At 51.5% G+C, this 20,802-nt stretch overlaps 1 protein-coding gene across 1 annotated transcript in view; it reads left to right on the top strand.

Moving 5' to 3' along the window:
* Positions 1–7,328, top strand: part of LOC125947213 (putative phospholipase B-like 2) — a 44,487-nt gene extending 37,159 nt beyond the window's left edge. The window contains exon 6 of the mRNA XM_049671617.1: positions 7,125–7,328. Coding sequence (XP_049527574.1) covers positions 7,125–7,328 — 204 coding nt within the window. The remainder of the gene's footprint in view (positions 1–7,124) is intronic.
* The last annotated feature ends 13,474 nt before the right edge of the window (positions 7,329–20,802 follow it).

Raw genomic sequence — 20,802 nt, 5'->3', positions numbered from 1 at the left:
AACATGAAGGCCTTAAACACGTGTTTTTTTTTCTGAGAGAACGCAATATATTTATACTCTTTCTCGTTGTATGCGGTAAACATCACTCTATAAGTGATCTTGCGAAAGGTTTCTGATCGCGTGAATGTTTTTAAGCAGGAAAGTGTACTCACGCTAACCTAAATAAACATAAAAGTCTCACATTGAAAAAAGATATTCAGTGGTTTATGTGCAAGAAAAGAATGTAAAGAATGCTGGGCGATTGATGAACATGATAGCCGCGGCGGGCGCATTTCGTTGGGAGGCGAAATGCTAAAACACCCGTGTACCGTGCATTGGGTGCACATGAAAGAACCCCAGGTAGTCGAAATTAAACCGGAGTCCCCTATTACGGCTTGTTTTTGGGTCCCTCGGAACAGTGAAAACAACCTAAATGAAAATGAGGGTAGCCCGCACCACAAACGTATCGCAGGCTTAAACCAATCAAACAAAAATGAATAAGGATATAACCGAAAAAGTAATTTAAGGAAAAGCCAATTGGAAAAAAAAATTTAAAGAATGCCGAGGGTGAGGCGACCCAAAAGCAGAGAAGATATTCGGCCAGATCCTGTCACAAGGTGGAAGCTAAGTGTCTGCCATGGCATGGCATGTCGCGTCTCAGCTGTTTATTTGAAACACACACGTAGTTCACAGACATACATACATAGAGTAAGAAAAGGGGAAAAAGAAATATAGAACTAGATAAAGAAAGGAATGACATAGATCGAACAGCAAGGGAAAGAAAAAAGAAAGAAAGAAAAAGGAAAGAATAAGGAAAGAAAAGAAAAGAAAAGAAAAAAAATTAGAGCAAACACCAGCAGCAATGGTCCAGATAGCACAGTGGGCGTGCATGAAGAAGGCGTCCATGAGGCATCAGCAGTACCGCCAGTCCGGGCCCGTGACATCGAGCAGGACCCAATGACACCAATGACGGACGGCCTGGAAGGCTAGTTCAGGGATGACTTTTAGGCTCAAAGAAGGAGTCATGAACAAAAAAAAAGGTGAGAGAGAGTGATGCTGATGATGGTATGGACCAGACATTCCGTCCCAACTGTCCCCGGAGGCAAGCTCCACCTTTGTTGGCATAACAAAGGACAGCAGGAAACGAAAGCTGAAAGTGAGTAAAAAAAAAAAGGGGGGGGGGGCACGCGCTTGAACATGGTTAAATTACGCAGTTGCCGGGAATGTGAATGAGGCTATGAGGTGGTACAATTGAAGGAGTAATGCTCTCTTCCGCCTATTATTGAGCAAAGCATTATAATGATTAGTTGTTATTCTCGTTTGAGAGTTGTCCTTTAACAGGCGGGCGAGATGATGGGTAAGAGGACATTCATTAAAAAAGTGTTGCACGTCGGTGCATGGCAACTCACACGCACAATTGCTATGAGGGGAGAGGTTGAAGCGGAAATAGTAAAAAGGCATCCTGCCATGTGCGGTAATGAAGTGTGCAAGTGGTTTTGGAGGTGGGAAAAAGACCGGTATATTGTTGATGTTGGGAATCCACCGAAAAAGTTCCGTGTCCGTGTTGTCACGCGTCCACGCCACGTTCCACTGCGCGTAGGAGGAAGTGCGCATTTGAGATTTGATGGTGGTCGGAGAGGCGAGGACGAACCGGGACAGACCCCGCGAAGCGGCAGAATTCGCAAAGAGGTCGGCCAATTCGTTTCCTTCAACTCGACAATGCGCGGGGACGTGAAAGAGAGCGACGGGACGGAGCGCACCAATTGATAACAGGTGTTGTTTGATGTGAAAGACATGCGGATTAGTGGTAGTGAGAGATGATAAGGCGGTCAATAGCGATAAACAGTCAGAGTATATATGAACCGGAGTATTGTTTGATAGAGAGCGGATGTATGCGAGAGCTTCCAGAAGTGCAATCGTTTCCGTTAAATAAGAACTTGTGGCGCCAATGATTTTGTATCTGCCAATGTTGGTAAGCCGTCCGTGAGCGTTAAGAAGGAGAAAAGCCGAACCAGAGGAACGTGGCGTGAACGATCCATCCGTGTAAAGATGGTAGACTGGGAGGGATGTGACAGTGGGCACCTCATCAATGTGGAGGCGACGAAAAAGGAAGCGGTGTTTCCGGCTGGGGTGAATGTCCCAGGGATTAAGAGGGATTTGGATTTGCTGCGGGTAGTAGGTGGTAGGGCCATAGGAGGTAATGGCTTTGAGTGTAAAGAGTTAGAATTGAGCATTTAAACGAGCTAATTCTATTGGAAGTGGTAAAGTATTTGCCAGGACTTGTAGTGATGACGTTCTAGTTGTGCGGAATGCGCCGGTGAGTGTTAATAGCAGGGTGCGCTGAATAGATAGAAGTTTTGTCTTAAACTGTGAAGTAGGAAATGGCGGCCACCAAACGGGAGATGCATATGTAAGAGACGGAAGCAGAACCTGATTATAGAGAAGGCGGAGAGCAGATGGCGACATCGAGTAGTGCATGCGGAGAAAGAGGAGGAGACGGGAGGAAAGAAGATCTGATTTATTCCGAAGATAATTCAAATGATCATTAAAAGTGAGGTGCGTGTCGAAAACCACTCCGAGAATTTTTATGGAAGTCCGAGACTTCAGTGGTTGTCCGTTCACGCGAACAATGGGTTGGCGGATGCGACCAAATGAAGATGAATGACTATGTGAGAAGTGGAGGAAGTGAGACTTCTCGGCACTGATGACCACTTTGGCGCGGTGCGCCCAAGCGGAGATCAGTCCGAGCGCGATGGAAGATTTCGCCTCCAACTCTAAGCGGTTGGGTGCCGAAACCACCACAACCGTGTCATCAGCATATGCCTGTGCAAATACGGCAGCAGGGAAGGGGAGGTCTAATAAGCCATAAATAATGATGTTCCACAACAGTGGACTTATAGGTGACCCCTGGGGGCTGCCCAATGTTGGAGCGGCGGACACTTCACCTGCGCGTGAACGGAAGATCACTCTGCGGTCAGTAAGGAAGGATTTCAGCAGGTGATAGAGATTAGCCGGGCAGTTATGGGACCGCAAAAAGTGTAACACCGCAGGGTGCCAGACGCTGTCAAAGGCGCCCTTGAAGTCGAGAGCAATCAAAAGGGCGTGCAATTTTTTAGCTTTGAAGGCCGCTAGGGTGCTCCTAAGGTGGTACAAAGCGATGGGCGCACTCTTCCCATGCGTAAAGCCAAATTGATTTTTGTGAAGAAGGTTGTGGGAGTGGAGGAAAAAATATAGGCGAGAATTGATTAACCGTTCCAAAATTTTACCAAAAAGCGAATTCATAACGATAGGTCGGTAGGAGGAGGGAGAGTCAGGAGGGCGGTTGGGTTTCGCGATGAAAATAATTCGACCTTTACGCCAATAGGAGGGGAAATGTGATAACTGGAAACACTGGTTGAAGAGATAGAGAAAAAAGGACGGGTGATAGCGAAAGAGTGTTTTGAGCATGGGAAGAGTGAGCCCATCAAGACCAGGTGCGGCGTTTAAATTCCCTAAGTGCAGCGCATGTTCAATCTCACCAATCGTGAAAGGAAGGTCCCGAAATGGCGTCGAATAAGGCGTGTTTACCAAACTGCGCACGCGATCGTGATGTGCGTCGTCCGTCGAGGTAGAGTCAGCAGAAATTTGTGCAGAAAGCAATAAACGGGCGGAGTCCAGTACACTGGACGTATACTGTCCGTTAGGTAGGGGGAGTGAGGGAAGCTGACTGTTGTTAGGAGTTTTGCCAAAAGAGATACGAAAGGGGAGGCCGAATAGGTTACGTTTAGAAAGTTCAGAACAGAGAGATTTCGAAGCAGATGTCTTGGCCCGATCAATGTTCATTTTGTAGTTGCCATGAGCGGCATAGTAACTGTCTTTAAATGTTTGTCGGAGTGAAGGGTCTGTGGTTCGCTGATAGCGCCGGCGGAGGGCACGGACACGTTTTCGTTCAACAGTGAGCTCGGGGGTCCACCACGAATTAGTCGACTGTTGGCGCGGTCGCACCCAACGAGAATGCGCACGACAGAGGCGGTCGAAGATGGCGTAAAACTTGGCTAAAACCAAGTCGACCGCCTCTGGTGACCGCAAAGTCGCTCCCTGCACCATGGTAAACCAGGGCAAATTGACGAGTGTTTGTAGGAGCGCCGAAGTACCTGACTTGGTCAAACGTTTAGTTTTAGGTTTGAGTTGGCCGAAGAAGGAAAATAGAATGAATTTGTGGTCGGAGAGTGTTTCAACGTCCGCCACCGCCCAGCTATAGCCGCAAGAGGCCAGAGGCATGGAAGCGAACGAAACATCTATCCAGCTTTCCGCGAGGTGAGACTGAAAGGTGGGTGGCGAGCGGCGGTCATTTAGAACGATGAGATTGTTTGCCGCAGTGAATTGCGCGAGCTGCGCGCCTCGGGTATCGCCATCCGCAGGACCCCAGAGGTGGTGTTTTGCGTTAAAGTCACCTGCCATAATCACAAAAGGCATGGTGATCCTGGACAGGTGGAGTTGCAGCTCGTCGAATAGCGGTTCGAGAGGTTCGTGCGGAGGGGCATAAACGGCAACCACCGTAAACGAAACTGAAGGGGCGGCACAGGTGACGACAACATATAGGGAGTGAGCGTGTACTAAAAACACGTCGTAGGTATTTTTGGTTGCCAACAGAGCCAGGCGGGGGTTAACCGGAGAAGCGTACGTAATATGCGTATGAGGCAGGTGGGGGAGGGAGTTACCGCGTGTAAAAGGTTCGGAAATAATGATGAAATCAATTTGATGTTGTGTAATAAAATCTGACAGAAGCAGGGTGGGTTGTCTGGAATGAGCTAGGTTCGCCTGTAGAAATTTAATAGGGGTGTTGGTATCCATAGTTGTTATCCGATAACCTGAACGTGCTAGCAAACCCGAGGCGCCACAAGCATGCGCTCCCACCATAATAAGCGACACCCGTTGGTAACCCCCGGCTACGGAAGTACTCGGCGGCCAAGAAAAAAAGGAAAGGGTGCCGAAAGATATGATTACATAGAACTACACTCACGTTCAAGGACGTGAGTGTAGTTGCCGGATCTTTCCCGAAAAGAGACCCGCACTTTACACGTGTCAGGGCTAAGATGGAGGGACGGGTTCCGTGCCCTATTACGGCGTGACTCATAATCATATCCTGGTTTTGGCATGTAAAACCCAAGAATTTCATTTAATTTCATTCGTGAACATGACAGAACGTGGCGCATGCAACTAATGTGCAAGATATGCTACTTGTAAGCGAAATTATGCAATTTTTCTGCGCAAGCACTTTCTGCGTGGAGTCCAAAATGACTAGAATTATAAGGCAAATGTAAACGTGGCTTTTTATAACACTGCGCGACTGAGTCGCGACGTTGTACCACGACGGCTGTGGTTATGTATACAATAGATATATGACGATGTAACACTTCTTGGCCTCCTAAGGTTGGTATTTATAAAATAACACGAGAAAATATATTCTAAGTTACTTGAGGGGGCGGTGCTACGTTAGCACGCAGTCAGAGCGCGAGCGAGCTAATGTAAATCCAACTATTCTAGCTGGAGCCTTGTAGACGACGAATGCTAGTTCCCAAGCTGACGTCAGCAGAGCGTCGTTAACATTGTTCGCGCGCGAGGCCAATGGGTCAGTTAGCTGCGATGGTTTATAATGGGGAGTTGTGCAAAAAGTACAAAAAATTGTGTATATATACAGTCGTTAATCATATGCTGTATATATATATATATATATATATATATATATATATATATATCACATCTTGTGGTGCACTTCTCCGGACTACTGTCAGTTGCACTTCGGTCCTCGAAGAAACAGGACCTGTGTCGTGTGAGCCCCTGACAAAATTTTGAATGTGGTGAACACAGGTTACATCATGGATCTGGGACCTCAAATAGGTGCGCCTTATTGCTATTGCATTTCTCTCGCAATTACCTCTAAATAAACACCCATTTCTTGTTTTCAAGGATGATTAGATTTCTGCATATTATTACACGTATTTTTATTACTTCTTGAGCTAGCTGTGAAGGACAGAACTGTGCGATATTTTGTTAGAAACTTTGTGCTGTGCACGAGAACAATACAATGAGAACTGTTTTGTATACGAAGGATCCGAGAAGTACGTGAGCCGCATTGACGGCTGGTGTCCGTGTGGATGTGTCGTGCCCATGCGTTTGTGGGCATCACATGTCTGAGTTTCATCGCCGGTGGCTCGTCAATTTGCAAGACTAAGTGATTCATTCTGTACCTTACACGCATACTTTCGTGTTCACCCGCTTTGCATTCTTGTGTGGGGCCGTGTGCTTTTAGAGAATCTTTTATTGTGGGAAAGTGGCATTCTTTCTAACACCGTGAAGGCATGTACTTCCTATACTCTGAGCAGCACATTTATTTCTAAGCGTCATTTCGTAATTTCGTCCATAGAACACTGCCGTGATTTGTCGCTATGTTGATACTCGTTCGTTTCGTGCACTGTCTGTTGCACCGAACAAAATGCTTGAGTACTTCAGTGCACTGATTCCTAGAATTCGCATGTGCTGAGTGGTTACAGGCTCGGAGAGAACGAATGAAATACTCTCTCTTCTGGCTTCAACATTTGTGCCAAGTTTTGTAGTTTGAAAATCTAAGAAATTCTGCGCGCTGAAGTGGTGCGCGGCCAGACTTTACAAACAGTAGTTACCGCCCACTCAATAAAAAATCGCGTAAGTCGGCAGCAGCTGGATTTTCATTCCGAAACAATGATGTTCAGGTAACCTCAAAGCTAAGCAATACAGGCCTCATAACGCCTGAGAGGAAATGCGAAGGCATCGTCCGCAGGCTGTGCAAGTGAGTTTTTGTTCCGTTTCATATCATGTCGATGTAAATATTAGACGCATAACCAGCGCTGTGTTTTCCTTCTGATTTGATTCTAGCACCAACGTGCCCAATAATCTCTACTGAAACGTGACTCGTCAGTTCCACTGCTATTTCTTTCAGTTCTACATACAACGAACAAATATTCTTCATGCCAGTGGCTAGATGTTGCCTATATAAATCCATGTACTAACCTCTTACTGTATATTTGAAAACATTTGATCCTCCACGTGAGCTTTTCGCAGCGCCAGCCCGCAGTATAATAAGTAGGTAAGCGGTTTTCCTTCCAACTTCTCTTTTGTTTGTGCAGGTTACGAACCGAGAGCTTTCGTCGTCATTAGAGTACGTTGCAGTAAGTGGACCAACGTGGGCAAACGTGCCCACGTTTCAGTGGAGCACGAGCGGACTCCCTGATAGCCACGTGGGCCATCCCGATAGATGGCAGTTCGGACCGGTTCACCACAAGTGGCAACCAGCGAGGGAGAGCCCGAGCAAAGCGCCTTTGTATAATTGAGCCTCTGAGACCAACTGAGTCAGACTGGTGTGGTCTTGCCGCGACTTTTAAACTTGAGAGCTTGAAATCTCTGTTCTAATAAAAACCATCGAATCTGAAACAGTAAGCATACTGACAGAAATTTATTTGTGTCACATGCACGTAATGCAATGCTCAACTTCTGTCTCTGCTTCGCACTGTTGCCGGAACTACATAGATTTGTTTTTTTATAATGACGATCCTGGATCTGGGCCCCATTGTAATATGATGGCCGGACCTTCTAGTCATAAACGAAGAGATTCAGTCACCGAGAAAACAGATTTCTCATCTTGTTTACAAACGAGAGTGTGGGTGGTGGTACTGACTGGTGGCATAACCGCTATTCGTCATCCATGTGAAATCGACGCCACGTGTGTACGTGGTCACCGAGTGAAACGCGATATTCGGACCGTATGGCGGCTTGCACTTTAGGCGCTACCGAACAGGGCTGTGCGATAACTTCAGCCTAAATGCAGGCACAACACGTCACACAGGCTCTCGCCTTCATCGTAATACCACAATTATACAGCCTAGTGTCCCCAGCGATCAGCGGTGGCGCAAAAAGCGCTGGCAGTCACGCGCTTGGGGGATGGCATTTCAATCGCAGAGCACTGCACTCACACAGGAACTGTCCAATGGCGTGCCGTTCCTCTGCATTTTAGATCGGAGCTTTCTTTCTATACCCTGCTGGGTTCCACATGGCTGCTGTCTGCTGCGTCGGTCGCTATCTTGAAGGATATATATGAGCACACCTACACGAAGGCTAATATGTGCGCCGAATGCAGCTACTAGCGATGGACCTTATGTAACCATATTGTGCTGACCGACAATGCAGTGCAGAGTGAGTACGCCTCGGTATTGCGCATAAAAAAATCCAACCTTAATGTTAAGTAAAATCGGCACAAAGGTATATGTATACCACACCGAGCTGTTAATAAAACAGTCGAATATAGTTAATGTTTACTTCGAGTGTCTTTGTTTTCTTTCATTTAGCCATCTGGAATGTGCCACTGGGTGCGTGTCCTCCCGAATGGGTATCTGTCCCTGTGACAAAAGAGACACCGAATCGTTACTTATTCCCTGCATGCACCTGTCATCGCCATTCTTTTCTCGAAATGTATCATAGACCAGCTTTGGCCCTGTGATATCATTGCGTAGCCGTCTCACACTGAACGTGCGCCTTATTTACCATTTGCATCAACGCATAGTTGGGACCTTTGAGGCTGTCATAAGCATTGAATGATATTGCATTTTCGAAAGGATGAAAGTAAATAAAACTACCCGCATCGCCGTTACATGTAAAGCACATAAATGACACTTTCACTAAAGCTTCGCTGCGTGTACATTACAACACGCTGGATCTATAGATTTCGTGTTTCTCCAATATTGTCTATGTAACTAAATATAGTGCTCCCTCATTGTTCTCACCTTCTTCATAAATTATTTCAGTGACATGAAGGCTTCGGCATTGCTAAATTGTGCAAGTATTCCCTCGAGTGCAATGATAAGTATCAATGGCTTAAGTAGAACATATAGCGTTTCAAAGATCGCAGTTCATAATTTCGCGAAAGGACGCGTCTCGCCAGAGGCGCTCGAAATTCTAAATAATAACACAGACGCTCTTTTTGCGGCTACTTTCGGTTTCAAGGAGCCTGCCAAGGGTAACTAATTCTTCGCGTAGCTGCCACATGAACTGCACTATTGAAAATTTGATCGTTGTGATAGGTAGTGTCGAGGACGGGGCCCAAAGTACTCTTTTTCTGTAGCCCCCTATTGTTGATAATCAGAAAGTTAATTACCGTAACTTCGCTAATTACGCACGTAAGTGCGGAAATTGCTCTGTATCTAGAGGCCGCCAATCCGTAGACTCGAATGGTAAACATAACGTGACCAAGATTTATATTATTCTAATTTTTAAAATTTGGTGCAGCTAAAAAAACACCTGTATACTGGAACATGAGAAGCAAACGCGAGATCGGCAGAAGGAACCCTTTGTTTCCTTGCTCTCTGTAGGAAACTGTCCCGTTTTTCACGGGGCGTAAACTGTATGTTTATATTCGATGCTTGATTTCCACCCTGAGATCGAACACGATGACACGTCTCCATGTCACTGTCCACAAGAGCTGGTCCAATGGCTGTTGCAAGTTTCTTAGTTATTTCTAGCAGACTTTCGTTCGGTGAGTCCGGAACGCCCTTTACCTCCACATTGAGTCGCCTGGAGTACTGCTCGGCTTTAACGAGTTTGCTCTTCTGTTCCTTAACACCAGCGCGAATAACATTATGTTCATCCTTTAACATTTTCACCGCTGCTTTGAATTCTACATTTTCCTTTCGTACATCATTTAACGGAGGTCTTCATATCTTCATAACATGTATTTATAAGGGAAAGGCTCGACATGATTTCTGTGATATCCTTCCTGAGGTCTCGCTCGAAACTTTCATGCGATTCTCGGATCTCCTGTTTTATGTCGCGTTTTAATTTCTCAGTGAGTTTACTCAAATGCTTCGACATGGCTAGTGTAACTGTGATGCAAGGTACGATTAAAGGGTACAGTTTCAGTGGTCGACAGTTCCTAAACGGCAACACACCCAGAGCACAACTTTCATGGCCCAACGCACCCTTGGCAGCAACAGCAGCGGTAATAAAAACAATAGCACTTCCTGTGCTTAAGGTAATGAGAAAAGATCAACCAACCTACAAAGATTCCACATACGCTTGATTAAAATATGTGCTTACGCCGCCACTGCCGCTGCCAGAGTGCGGCCGTGCCAACAGCTGTCCGAGAAAAAACGCCACCCCCTGATTACCTTTCACTTGCAAAATGTTCCAAAACTGGAACATACGAAACCTGATTTTTTATTTTCTTCCTCATCTATCGCAGTTTTTTTTCTGTTTGTTTTCGCATGCTCACTGATACATGTAGAAAACATAGCAATTTAAATTTTTATTATCAACCTATGTAGAAGCTTTGGATAAATGTTCACAAACAGGCATATTTTGCGTTCTTTCAGCGCCATACGTTTGTTGAATTATTTCGCAGGAAAGAAAGTAATGTTCAATGAGCAAAGCAGCACTAAAATATCGGTTAGTTAATACTGGGCAATGAAATAAAAAATAATAAAGACACTCTAGTCTTAAGTTTTTAGAGTTTTATGCGAATGTTCCATTCTTGGTACATTGGCGTTCTACGGTGTCAAAAGGAGCGTAGGCTCGCGCGCGCATTTCGCCTTGTTTTTCTTCTTTTTCGTTCTCTTGCTTTTGAGCGGTTATCACTCAGTTGCATCTCAAGACTCGTATTGGAGCATCGCAGAAGACCTTTGTGTGCCTTTAGTTGCGACAGTGATGGTTGCGACAGTTCCGGCAGCTGAAAAGGTTTTTTTTCGTGTAGTGGGCAACACTCAGTTGAGAGTAGGCGAGAAGATGGGCAAGATTCATAAATATTTATACTTTTGAAAGGCCTTGTACGACGATAATAGTTATTCTTCTGTTAACATGAGTATGCAATCCCCATTTAACCCTCAATGAAAGTTGTTCCAGACAAATGTGTTTTTCATATGGGAAACGCCAATGTTCCAAAAATGGAACTTGCGAAAAAATCTACTAAGCCTTTGTGAATGCGGCTGTATTTTGTCATAGTTAATTTAGAAGACCAATACAAATTATCAACATTTATTTCAGCTTTCTTTACTACTACTTCATGGTGCGGCGCTTAAAAAGGTAAACTGATAAATCCGAGGTTGCAGTGCAGTTGGATAGATGGCACCGGGCGTTTTCGCTCCTGGTCAGGTCAAAAGAGGAAAAGGAGGGCGATGGTAAGACGCTCCCAGAAAAGCGAGTCCTGGCACAACATACTGCGGGAACGATGAAGGATCCTTACACAGGAAAATTCTCGAAAACCATTCACTGCAATGAATCTACCTACGCTTAATTAGAAGATGTTCTTATGCTGCCGCTGCCAAAGCGCGGCAGAATAAGAACATTTACATCAACATAAAGAATCGCGATGCATTTTAATGAAAGCCCCACTGAAACTTATTAGTAGGCATGCCACGTTTTCTACGTGCTTTCAAGGTTTCAAGCATAGCACATGTGCGTAGTATTGTGCTTGTACCAGTAGTACCTTCTTTTTGCGCTTCTGAAGTTTGATAAAGTGGTTAACGCTATGGCGCCAACCTAGCACACTTAACAAAGCAAGGTCATAACAGTCAAAACCGTTGTCTCACCTTTACGATGCCGACGCTTTCTCGTCGGGGCTTCGTCACAGCGCCTTGACACAAACATCGGTCCAGCCGCTAACCCAGCGCGCTATCGCTACTTCGAGGAACCGAACAAAACCAGAGAGCTTGAGATTGCGCCGCACTGCCCCACTGTGGATTGTAGCCACTGTGCTTGGAGAAAAACTTGCGAAACCAAAACGGACAAAAAAAGTTGTCGCAGTTTCGCCTAAAAGGCGAAGCATCAATTGCGATAGCAAATATGTAGAGAGCTATACAGAGTAATGATATTAGCTTTATCAGCTGTTTAAACTTGGACATGCAGCAGCACCGGCAACACGCAGAGCTGTTGTCGACGCCGTCGGCGTTTTGCGCGCGTTCGCTCAAAATGCGTGCGGCGTTGGTGACTGTTGCCGGAGCCTCTGATATAAATAGTAGTAGTAGTGATTTTATTGAAGAAGAAAGTAACGCTTATTTCTGCTGCCCAATAGGGAGCACGGCGCAGCGTCAGGGGAAGGGGAAAAAGGAGATAAAGATGTTGAAAGGAAGGGAAGAGAAGAAGAAGCAGCAAGAGTCTCATCCGATCAAGCTGCACTTGCAGCTTTTCTTCCCTGTCTCCCCCAATCTGTTGGAAATAAATAAAGATATTATTATTATTATTATTATTATTATTATTATTATTATCATGGAGGAGGCTGGTGATGGAGGCGATGGCCTGCTAGGGACGAGCGCTTAGCGATAGGCGGAGATTCCGTTCAGTTCCACAAACTCCAAAAGGCTGTGGAGAGCTCGGAGGTGGGGAGGCGACGGGAACAGGAGGTCGCTGGTTGTCGCAGCAGGTAGACCCTGTTGTCTGTAGGCAGTGATGACCCTTGAGCGGTCCTGTGCCAGCGCTGGGCAAGCACAGAGAAGGTGATCGAGGGTCTCGGGGTCGCCACAACGTTCGCAGGCCGGTGATGTGGAGCGTCCCTTGGCGTGCAGCCGCGCCGCCGTCCAGACATAGCCCGTGCGCAGTCGAAGCAACGTTGCGCGTTCCCTCCTGGTAAGGCCACACTCTGGAAGTGGCCTGGGACCGTTGCCATTTGCCACTCTGGCATCCGGGTGGACGATTGTGAGCAGTTTTTTCAGGCGCTGCCTTGAAAAATCTGAGGAAGCGACTGCTCGTGTGAGCGGCACTTCAGGATGGTGGGCGGTTTTGGCGAGGGTATCCGCTGCCTCGTTACCGGCTATTCCAACATGGGAAGGCAGCCAATGAAATGAGATGGTGACCCCCGCGGCAGCCAATGCCGAGAACTTCGAGCTGAGCAGGGCCCCCGTAAGCCCTGATCGGCGGTGGTTGATTAGGCTCTGGAGCGCTGGCTTCGAGTCGCAGAGCACTGCCACCGGTTGCCCAGGAGGGTCCTCAGCCAGGACATCGGCGGCTAGGTGGAGCCCCGCTAGTTCTGCCGCGGTGGAGCTCGCGGCAAAGGGGATCCGACATTGTCTGTGGACCGCCCTAGCCGGGATGGTGCAGGCTGCAGCGGCCGATCCGTTCGCCAGGACTGATCCATCTGTGTAGACCAGCAGACTTCCTTCCAGATCCTCGTGGAGTTTGCAGGCAGCAGCCTGTTGCAGTGCTGCAGCTGGTGTCTGTCGTTTATGCGCTCCACTGAGCGAGAGGTGGACGTCCGCTGGTCGATGGTGTGGTGGAGGCAGCACGATTGTCACAGGAGGGTCCGTGATCATCTGCTCGTACAGCTGGCAGAGACCTCCCATCCGTGAGGACGGCTGGCTGTGGAGTCTAGCCAGCAGGTCTCCGCCATCCGGAGCACGATGAAGGCGGTCAATGTGCCCCAGGGCGCGTTCAAGCATCCTCAGCGAGAGTGGCCATTCACCAGCCTCTGCCAGCGTTGCAGCGACCGGTGAATACTTTGGGAGCCCTAGGATACTCCTAATAGCACCTCTGTGCAGACCCTCCAGCTGCTCTCTCCTGGCCCGAGTGAGGTTGACCAATGGAAGGGCATACAAGAGCACGGACGTTGCTGCGGCCTGGTTCAGCCGCAGCGCCCACTTTGTGTTGCAGCCACGGCCATGTTGCTGCAGCTTGCTGACAGCTCCCTGCACGCGGCGCACCTTGGTAGTGGCGGCTTTGGCTGCAGGGATCCACGTGAGCCGGTGGTCAATGGCGAGCCCCAGGTAAGTGACCATTTGCTGCCAAGGTAGGGCACGGCCAGCAATCTTCAGCTGCTTTGTGTAGCGTCGAGCTGAGGCCAGTGGATGAATCAGCATGGCCTCGGTCTTGGCTGTGGAGACGGTGAGGCCTATGCTACCAAGGAATGCGGTCACCGCATCTAGTGCCCGTTGTAGCGAGCACCGAATGGATGGCATGAACTTCCTCGGCCCCCGGGTCCAGAGTGCCACGTCGTCGGCATAAATGGAGCAGCGAACAGGGAACCGTGGGTCCGCCGGGAGAGATGCGGGTAGGCCCGCGAGAGCCATGTTGAACAGGAAAGGGCTGAGCACCGATCCCTGTGGGACGCCAGTCGTGATATCCCTGGGCTCGCTGAGTTCCTGTCCAACGCGCACCCGGAAGGTTCTGCCGGTCAGGAATGCGGAAATGAAGCGTCTGAGGCAGCCGCTCAGGCCGAGGCGGTCTAGGCAGGCCTCGATGACCACGTGTGGAAGTCCGTCAAAGGCACTCTTGACGTCCAGAAGCACCAACATTGCCACGTCCCCCGTGGCTTTGGCATCCTCCAGGGTGGCCACCACATCGGAGATAGAGTCTGCCGTGCAGCGTTGACACCTGAAGCCTGACTGCTGCTCCGGGAAGTACTGGAGTTGGGCAGCAATCCACTCTAGGCGTGCCAGTGCCACCCTTTCCATCGCCTTGCAGGCGGCTGAAGTGAGGGACACCGGCCTATATGAGGATAGGGCTATGGCAGGCTTCCGGGATTTCAAGATTGGTGTCACCACTGCAACCAGCCAGCTCTCCGGGAGGACACCAGTGTCCCAGATGGTGTTGAAACACTCGAGGAGCCGCTCCTTCTCGGCATCAGCCAAGTTGCGCAGCATTTGGAATGTGATTCTGTCAGCTCCCGGAGCACTGCGTCGCCTGGTCTGATCGAGTGCCGCCTTCAACTCGTACACGCGGATTGGTTCGCTGCACAGTGCCTGTATTTGTGCAGCCACCCAGTCCGCATGATGGCAGGAGGATGGGATTGACAGGGCGGCTGCCTCTGGAGGTGGTGCCTGCAGGGCTGGGGGTCTGGCCGCGAACTGGTCCGCGAGAAGCTCGGCCAGGTTACCCGCGCTGATGCCCATGTGGACCGCTACGGACAGTACCTGGCGATGTGCACGGGGCGCCAACAGGAGTGACGTCAGGAAGCGCCAGGCTTGTGGTCCGTTGGGAGAGCGGTTGATGGAACAGCAAACGCCCTGCCAGCTCTGATTTCGGCGTCGCCGAGCATGACGCCTGCAGACGGCGTCTACACGGCGGAACGCTGTCCAGTGTTCCGGTCGAGAGGTGCGCAGTGCTATGCGCTCTGCGCGGCGCCTCGCGGCTCGCAGTTTTAGGTGCTGGATATCCGGGACTGGCTGGCCCACCTGAGCCGTGGAACGGATGGTGGCCGCTTTTGCACTGTCTGCTACCAGCTGGAGAAAGGTCCCGGAGTCAGCATCTTTCTGGCAGTGCTTGCGAAAGGCCCTCCAGTCGACAGTGAGGCACTCCCTACTCCTAGCGGTCTTGCCTCTGAACGGGTTGAGCAGGAGAGGAAAATGGTCCGACCCCCAACTGTCCGGAAGTGGTGCCCACGTGTAGTTACAGCCCTCCGTTGCCAGGCTGACATCGATGGCGGATAGGACCACCTGCGCCGCTCGCCGGATGAATGTGGGTGCTCCGGTGTTGAGAATTGACAGGCCTAGTTGGTTCACGACGTCCCACAGTCCTTGGCCTCGTGGGCAGCAACGGCGGCTTCCCCAGGCGGTGTGGTGGGCATTGACATCCCCGCAGAGGAGGAAGTCTTTCCCGAGGCGTTGGGCCAATGTCAGGAGGCTGGCTGGGTTCCATGGCCGGCTTGGCCGGACATAGATGCTGGCCACGGTAGTGTCGGAGTCACCCAGTCGTACCCGAACAGCACAGCATTCAATAGCACCGCTCAGCAGGTCTGCCACGTGGACTTCCGCCTGTGACAATTCTCGCCGCACGTAGATCGCACAGCGTGGTGATCCCTGCTGGTGGCCCTCATCAAGGCAAGGGGCAGACTGGCAGGACTCTCGATTGCAAGAAGTGAGGCTGCTGTAGCCCACGTATCCAGGAAGGCGCAGTTTGGCTGCAGCAGCGTAGACCTCCTGCAGAGCAAGCACATCGTACTCGTTCCGCAATAGGTGCATGGAGAGGTCTGCCTGCCGCCGCCGCAACGAGTTTGCGTTCCACTGGAGCACGCTCGGGCGGCGGCGGCAATGTCCTGCTGCAGGCGGGAGGGGACTAGCCATGTTGACTACTGGGTGAGGGCGCGCCACCTGCCTTGAGGCAGATAGAACGCAGCTGTTGGTTCTCTGGAGGCAGCAGGTCGGCGATCGCCCTGAGGAGGAGTCGCAGGTTCTTGTTCTCCTCATCGCTGGTTGACTCAGGAGCCTCCTTCGGGGACGGCCCTAGCTTGATGCTGCCCCGCTTCTTTGCGCCTGCCTGTTGTACATGTTGCTGCAAGCGGGGTTGGGGGTGGTTGATAGAGGTAGTGGCCTCCTTGTCAGGAGCACCGAGTGCTGCAGCGTAGGTTTTGCCTCCTGTCGGTGTAACACGTGGCGGTCCAGAAGCAGCTGCTACTGAGCTGGTGGGGGTAGCCCGTAGGACCGCCTGGGCCTCGCGATGCGACAGGTGTGTGGGAGCTGACGCCTTTATCGTGGCCAGGCGCCGTTCTCTCTGCCACAGCTGGCAGTTAGGCGAGTCAGCTGGATGTGGTCCCCCACAATGCAGGCATCTGACCCTACTCGAACAGCACGATTCCGTCTGGTGTGGGCCACCGCACCGCAGGCACCGTACCGGTCTCTGGCAGGTTGCTGTGGCGTGCCCGTAGCACCCGCAACGTAGGCACTGCAGAGGGCGAGGCCGGGAGGGTCGCACCTCGAAGGGCATGCTGAAGAGGTAGATCCTTGCGGGGGGGTAAGGGGCAGCAAAACGCAGCACCAGGGTGGTGCCCTGTCGCTTAGCCGCGACCACCCGTACCTTCGACGATACGGCAGCCAGCAGGTCCTCATCGGCGTAGTTGCCATGTACGCCTTGCACCACGCCACTGCTCTGGGTGCGGTCGGTTGGAAGGCGCGCGGTCACGGGCATCCCGGCGATCTCTGACGTGGCCAGCAGGTGCTCCGTCCATTCCGGTGATGCCGCGTCCGCAGCCACAATGTTCTTCTTCGTGTTCACGCGAACCTCCTTTACTCCAGGCAGCGCGGAGAGCGCCTGTGCGATGGCGAGGCGGGAGGTACGGGGAAAGGCGGCGCCGTTGTGTGCCGGACGAAACAGCACTGTGCGGGATGTCAGTGGCGAGGTGGGCACAGAAGTTCTGGGAACCCCGGCAGTAACAACGGGATCCACGTCAGGAGGTGCAATAGGCGCAGGTGAACTACAGGGAGCCGTAGGTCGTGAGGCAGGAGCGACAGCAGGCTCGGTCCCGGGAGAAGGGATGTTCCCGGCTAGGCCCGGTGGTAACGCAGAACGCTGGCGGCGTTTCTGCGCCTTTGACAGAACCTGCTGAAACTCGCCTTCGGTGGTAATGCCACTAGCCAGGGTGAGGTGGCGATCGTCTTCACCTGTGACATGTGGCGGCAATTTAGTCGTCGATGCATTGTGTGGCGCAGTCCCGACTGCTTGCACCTTGCGCGAGGCACCCTCATCATCACTACCGAGCTCGCTGGGACGCGAACGCTTACGTGTAATAGTGGTGTCCATATCTTCGAGGTTTGCGTCTATCGGCAGTGGGACGTACTGCGGTTCGACGAGAGACGCACCCGGCAACCCAGTAACAGCGACGAAATCCCCTTCAAGCAGTACATCCGAAGAGCTCGTGGGGGTTGTCGAAGGCGCAACGGCTGTATCGAGTGTGCCGGCCGATAGTGTATGCCGAGCCACCGCAGTGGCCAGGGAGGCAGCAGCGGCGGTAGCGGAGCAGGAGGATCCCGAAGTAGGCGTGTTCCCGGCGATCTCGTGCAGGTGCTCGGCCGGGTCATCCGTCAAAAGAGGCGGCGTCGCGAACATCCTCGTTCCGGAGGTGGTCGTTGAGGAGGCAGTAGATGTCGGCCGTCCGCTGATGGCCCGGCACAGGCGTTGTGCCTGCTCGTGTTGCAACCGCACTGCCTCAGCGCTGGTGATGAGCTGCCACAGAGATCGTGGGCAGGCGACGCTCACCGCGCGTTTGCGCGACGAGCCGCGTACGAGGGAACGCCGCGGGTGGTCGGTCGGCTGCGCCGGTGAAGCTGGGGGCGCCCCTGCCATCCCAGCCGCGAAAACGGCTGCGTCCGACAAGCGCACAAATAGCAAGAACCAAGTCCAGCTCGTGGATAGCAAAAGGCGAAGAGGAAATCTGCGGAGACGACGTCGTTGACCGGGCGAGCAGGCAGCGAGGACGACGGTCAGGCGAACGGGCTCGGCGAAGTCCACTCACAGTTGCAAGAACGCACCAGTACGTAGTAGAAAGGGGGGAGCGTTGCATGAGACGCCACAGCGTCTCCCGCAGACGCGAAAGCTCCGAAAGACACGTCCGATCTCCTCGAACGCTCGAGCGAAAAACCGATATAAATAGGCACTTGGTGCCGCAGATAAACGTCGCCTCCCTTCCCTCCCCCTCCCCCCCCTCCCCCACGGCCTCTCGCGCGTCGGAAGAAGGCGCGTTTGCTCTATATATATGGTGATTGTAAAGGAGGAAAGAGACGCCTACTTCTGCAGCCCTTAAGGGAGCACGGCGCAGGACGCCCTGCGCTCTCCGCCGTGCGTTCACTCCCCGTGAAAGCGCGCGTCCCTCGCTCCCTTTCACTCGCACATACAGCGTTCGGCGCGCGGCGATGATTTCATCTCCATTGACGTCATACGGAACCTCACGGCGACGGCGACGGCCACGGTGACGCCGACGGCAGAAATCTGCTTTTGAGTGTCCATACAATTCCTATCGCAATAAAAATACCTTTAGACTACTAGTTCGCCAGTCAACAGAATACCAATACGTAGCCTGCACTTCCCATCATCCCCATGATGGTTGAGCGATCGCAGCGCCAGATTTCCCTCTAGTTATAGTAGTGTACTGTGAAAAAATGTCACAGTTTCGCCCTAAGAGCGAAGCAATGAATGCGATAGCAACACAGCAATGTCATACGAAGTAAGGTGAGCGGCCTTGGTAGCAATATGAATTGTAGTAAACATGAGCTGATTACGTAAGCAGGTGTGCTGCGGCGTAAGTAGGCCGACATGAAGAGAGACTCGATGACCACGAGAAGGCGCGTGTGAAACGGTGGTGTTGATGAGAAGCGCTTACCGTGGGCAGCGCGTGCGAAGGGACACACCTGTAGTGCTGCACTGCCGATCCGGGCAGCTTTGCATGTGTAGCGTGCGTTGGAAAATGTGGCCCGACTATTACTAACTGAATGAACAAGCGTGGTGTGAGCGCGGACAAACAAACATGAATAGATCACACTGAATGACTGGAGACAACGACTGTCAAAACGCTGGCAGCGAGCGCATACGCCGCCGCGGGCGAAGGTACGTGTGGTCTATCGCGGCAACGGAAACTGAGCGGCGAATGCACTGCGCATAAAAGTCAGAGCCGTGTGGAGATTAGAGACGGTGCGGGAGAGCGAGCGACGAGCGCGGTTGTTGGCAGAACAGAAGTGCGCCCCCCCCCCCCCCCCGCGCTCCCTCCGGCGCTGGTTTCCCGCTTCCTTGCTTGCGCGTGGGTGATTGAGTGCGTTCGCTCTCCGTGATAGCGCGCGTCCCCGCACGCTTCCGCTCGGGCATACGACGCGCGGCGAAGATTTTATCTATAGGGAACCTCACGGCGACGGCGACGACGACAGCGACGGCAGAAATCCGGTTGAAGTGTCCATATAATTGCTATCGCAATAAAGGTTGTCGCAGTTTCACCTGAAAGCGAAGCATCAATTGCGATAGCAAATTTGTAGAGAGCTATACGGACTAATGATATTAGTTTTATCAGTTGTATAAACTTGGACATGCAGCACCACCGGCAACACGCAGAACTGTTGTCGACGACGCCGGCGTTTTGCCCGCGTTCGCTCAAAATGCGTGCGGCGTTGGTGACTGTTGCCGGAGCCTCTGATTTAAATAGGCACTTGGTGCCGCAGCTAAACGTCGCCTCCCTTCCCTCCCCCTCGCCCCCCTTCCCCACGGCCTCTCGCGCGTCGGAAGAAGGCGCGTTTGCTCTACATATATGGTGATTGTAAAGGAGGAAAGAGACGCCTACTTCTACAACCCTTAAGCGGCACGGCGCAGAACGCGCGTTTGTTCTCCGCCGTGCGTTCACTCCCCGTCAAAGCGCGGGCCCCTCGCGCCCTTTCACTCGCACATACAGCGTTCGGCGCGCGGCGACGATTTCATCTCCATTGACGTCATACGGAACCTCACGGCGACGGCGACGGCAACAGCGACGACGACGGCGACGCCGACGGCAGAAATCTGCTTTTGAGTGTCCATATGATTGCTATCGCAATATTAAGGAGCAGTGGGGATGTGGCTATGGGTGCGAGAACGACGACGAGAGATAAGCCTTGTTTGAGTGCTTAATCGGCTGTGCTGCCTCTCGCTGCTTTATCGTTCTAGTCGCGAACGCTGACTTCCCCAAGTGCTTCGTGACATTTTGTGGAAGGTGCTGCACCTGTTGCAAACCTGGATATCCGAAGCCGGACAATCCCTGTCACATCTCCCATGTCTCAGGAGACTGGTCCTACCGATCCACCCCCGGCACCGCCTCCAGTCGTCTGTCCTGGTGTGCCACGCCAAATGGATCCTCCCATCTTCAATGGCACTGACGATCATGATGTAGAGAACTGGCTGTCGTCGTAGGACCGAGTGAGTACCCACAACAAATGGAATGACGCTGACAAGCTTGGTTACGTACCATTCTACCTTTCTGGGGTCGCCCATCTTTGGTTCCATAACCATGAGGCTGACTTTTCCACCTGGACAGCATTCCGAACGAAAATTCAAGAAGTATTCGGTCGCCCTACTGTGCACAAACTTCGGGCAAAACAACAGCTTCGC

Source organism: Dermacentor silvarum, chromosome 7 (assembly GCF_013339745.2).
Source record: "Dermacentor silvarum isolate Dsil-2018 chromosome 7, BIME_Dsil_1.4, whole genome shotgun sequence".
NCBI classification, from domain to species: domain Eukaryota; kingdom Metazoa; phylum Arthropoda; class Arachnida; order Ixodida; family Ixodidae; genus Dermacentor; species Dermacentor silvarum.
The sequence above is the reverse complement of the archived record's forward strand: the minus strand, read 5'-3'. Positions and strand labels throughout refer to the sequence as shown.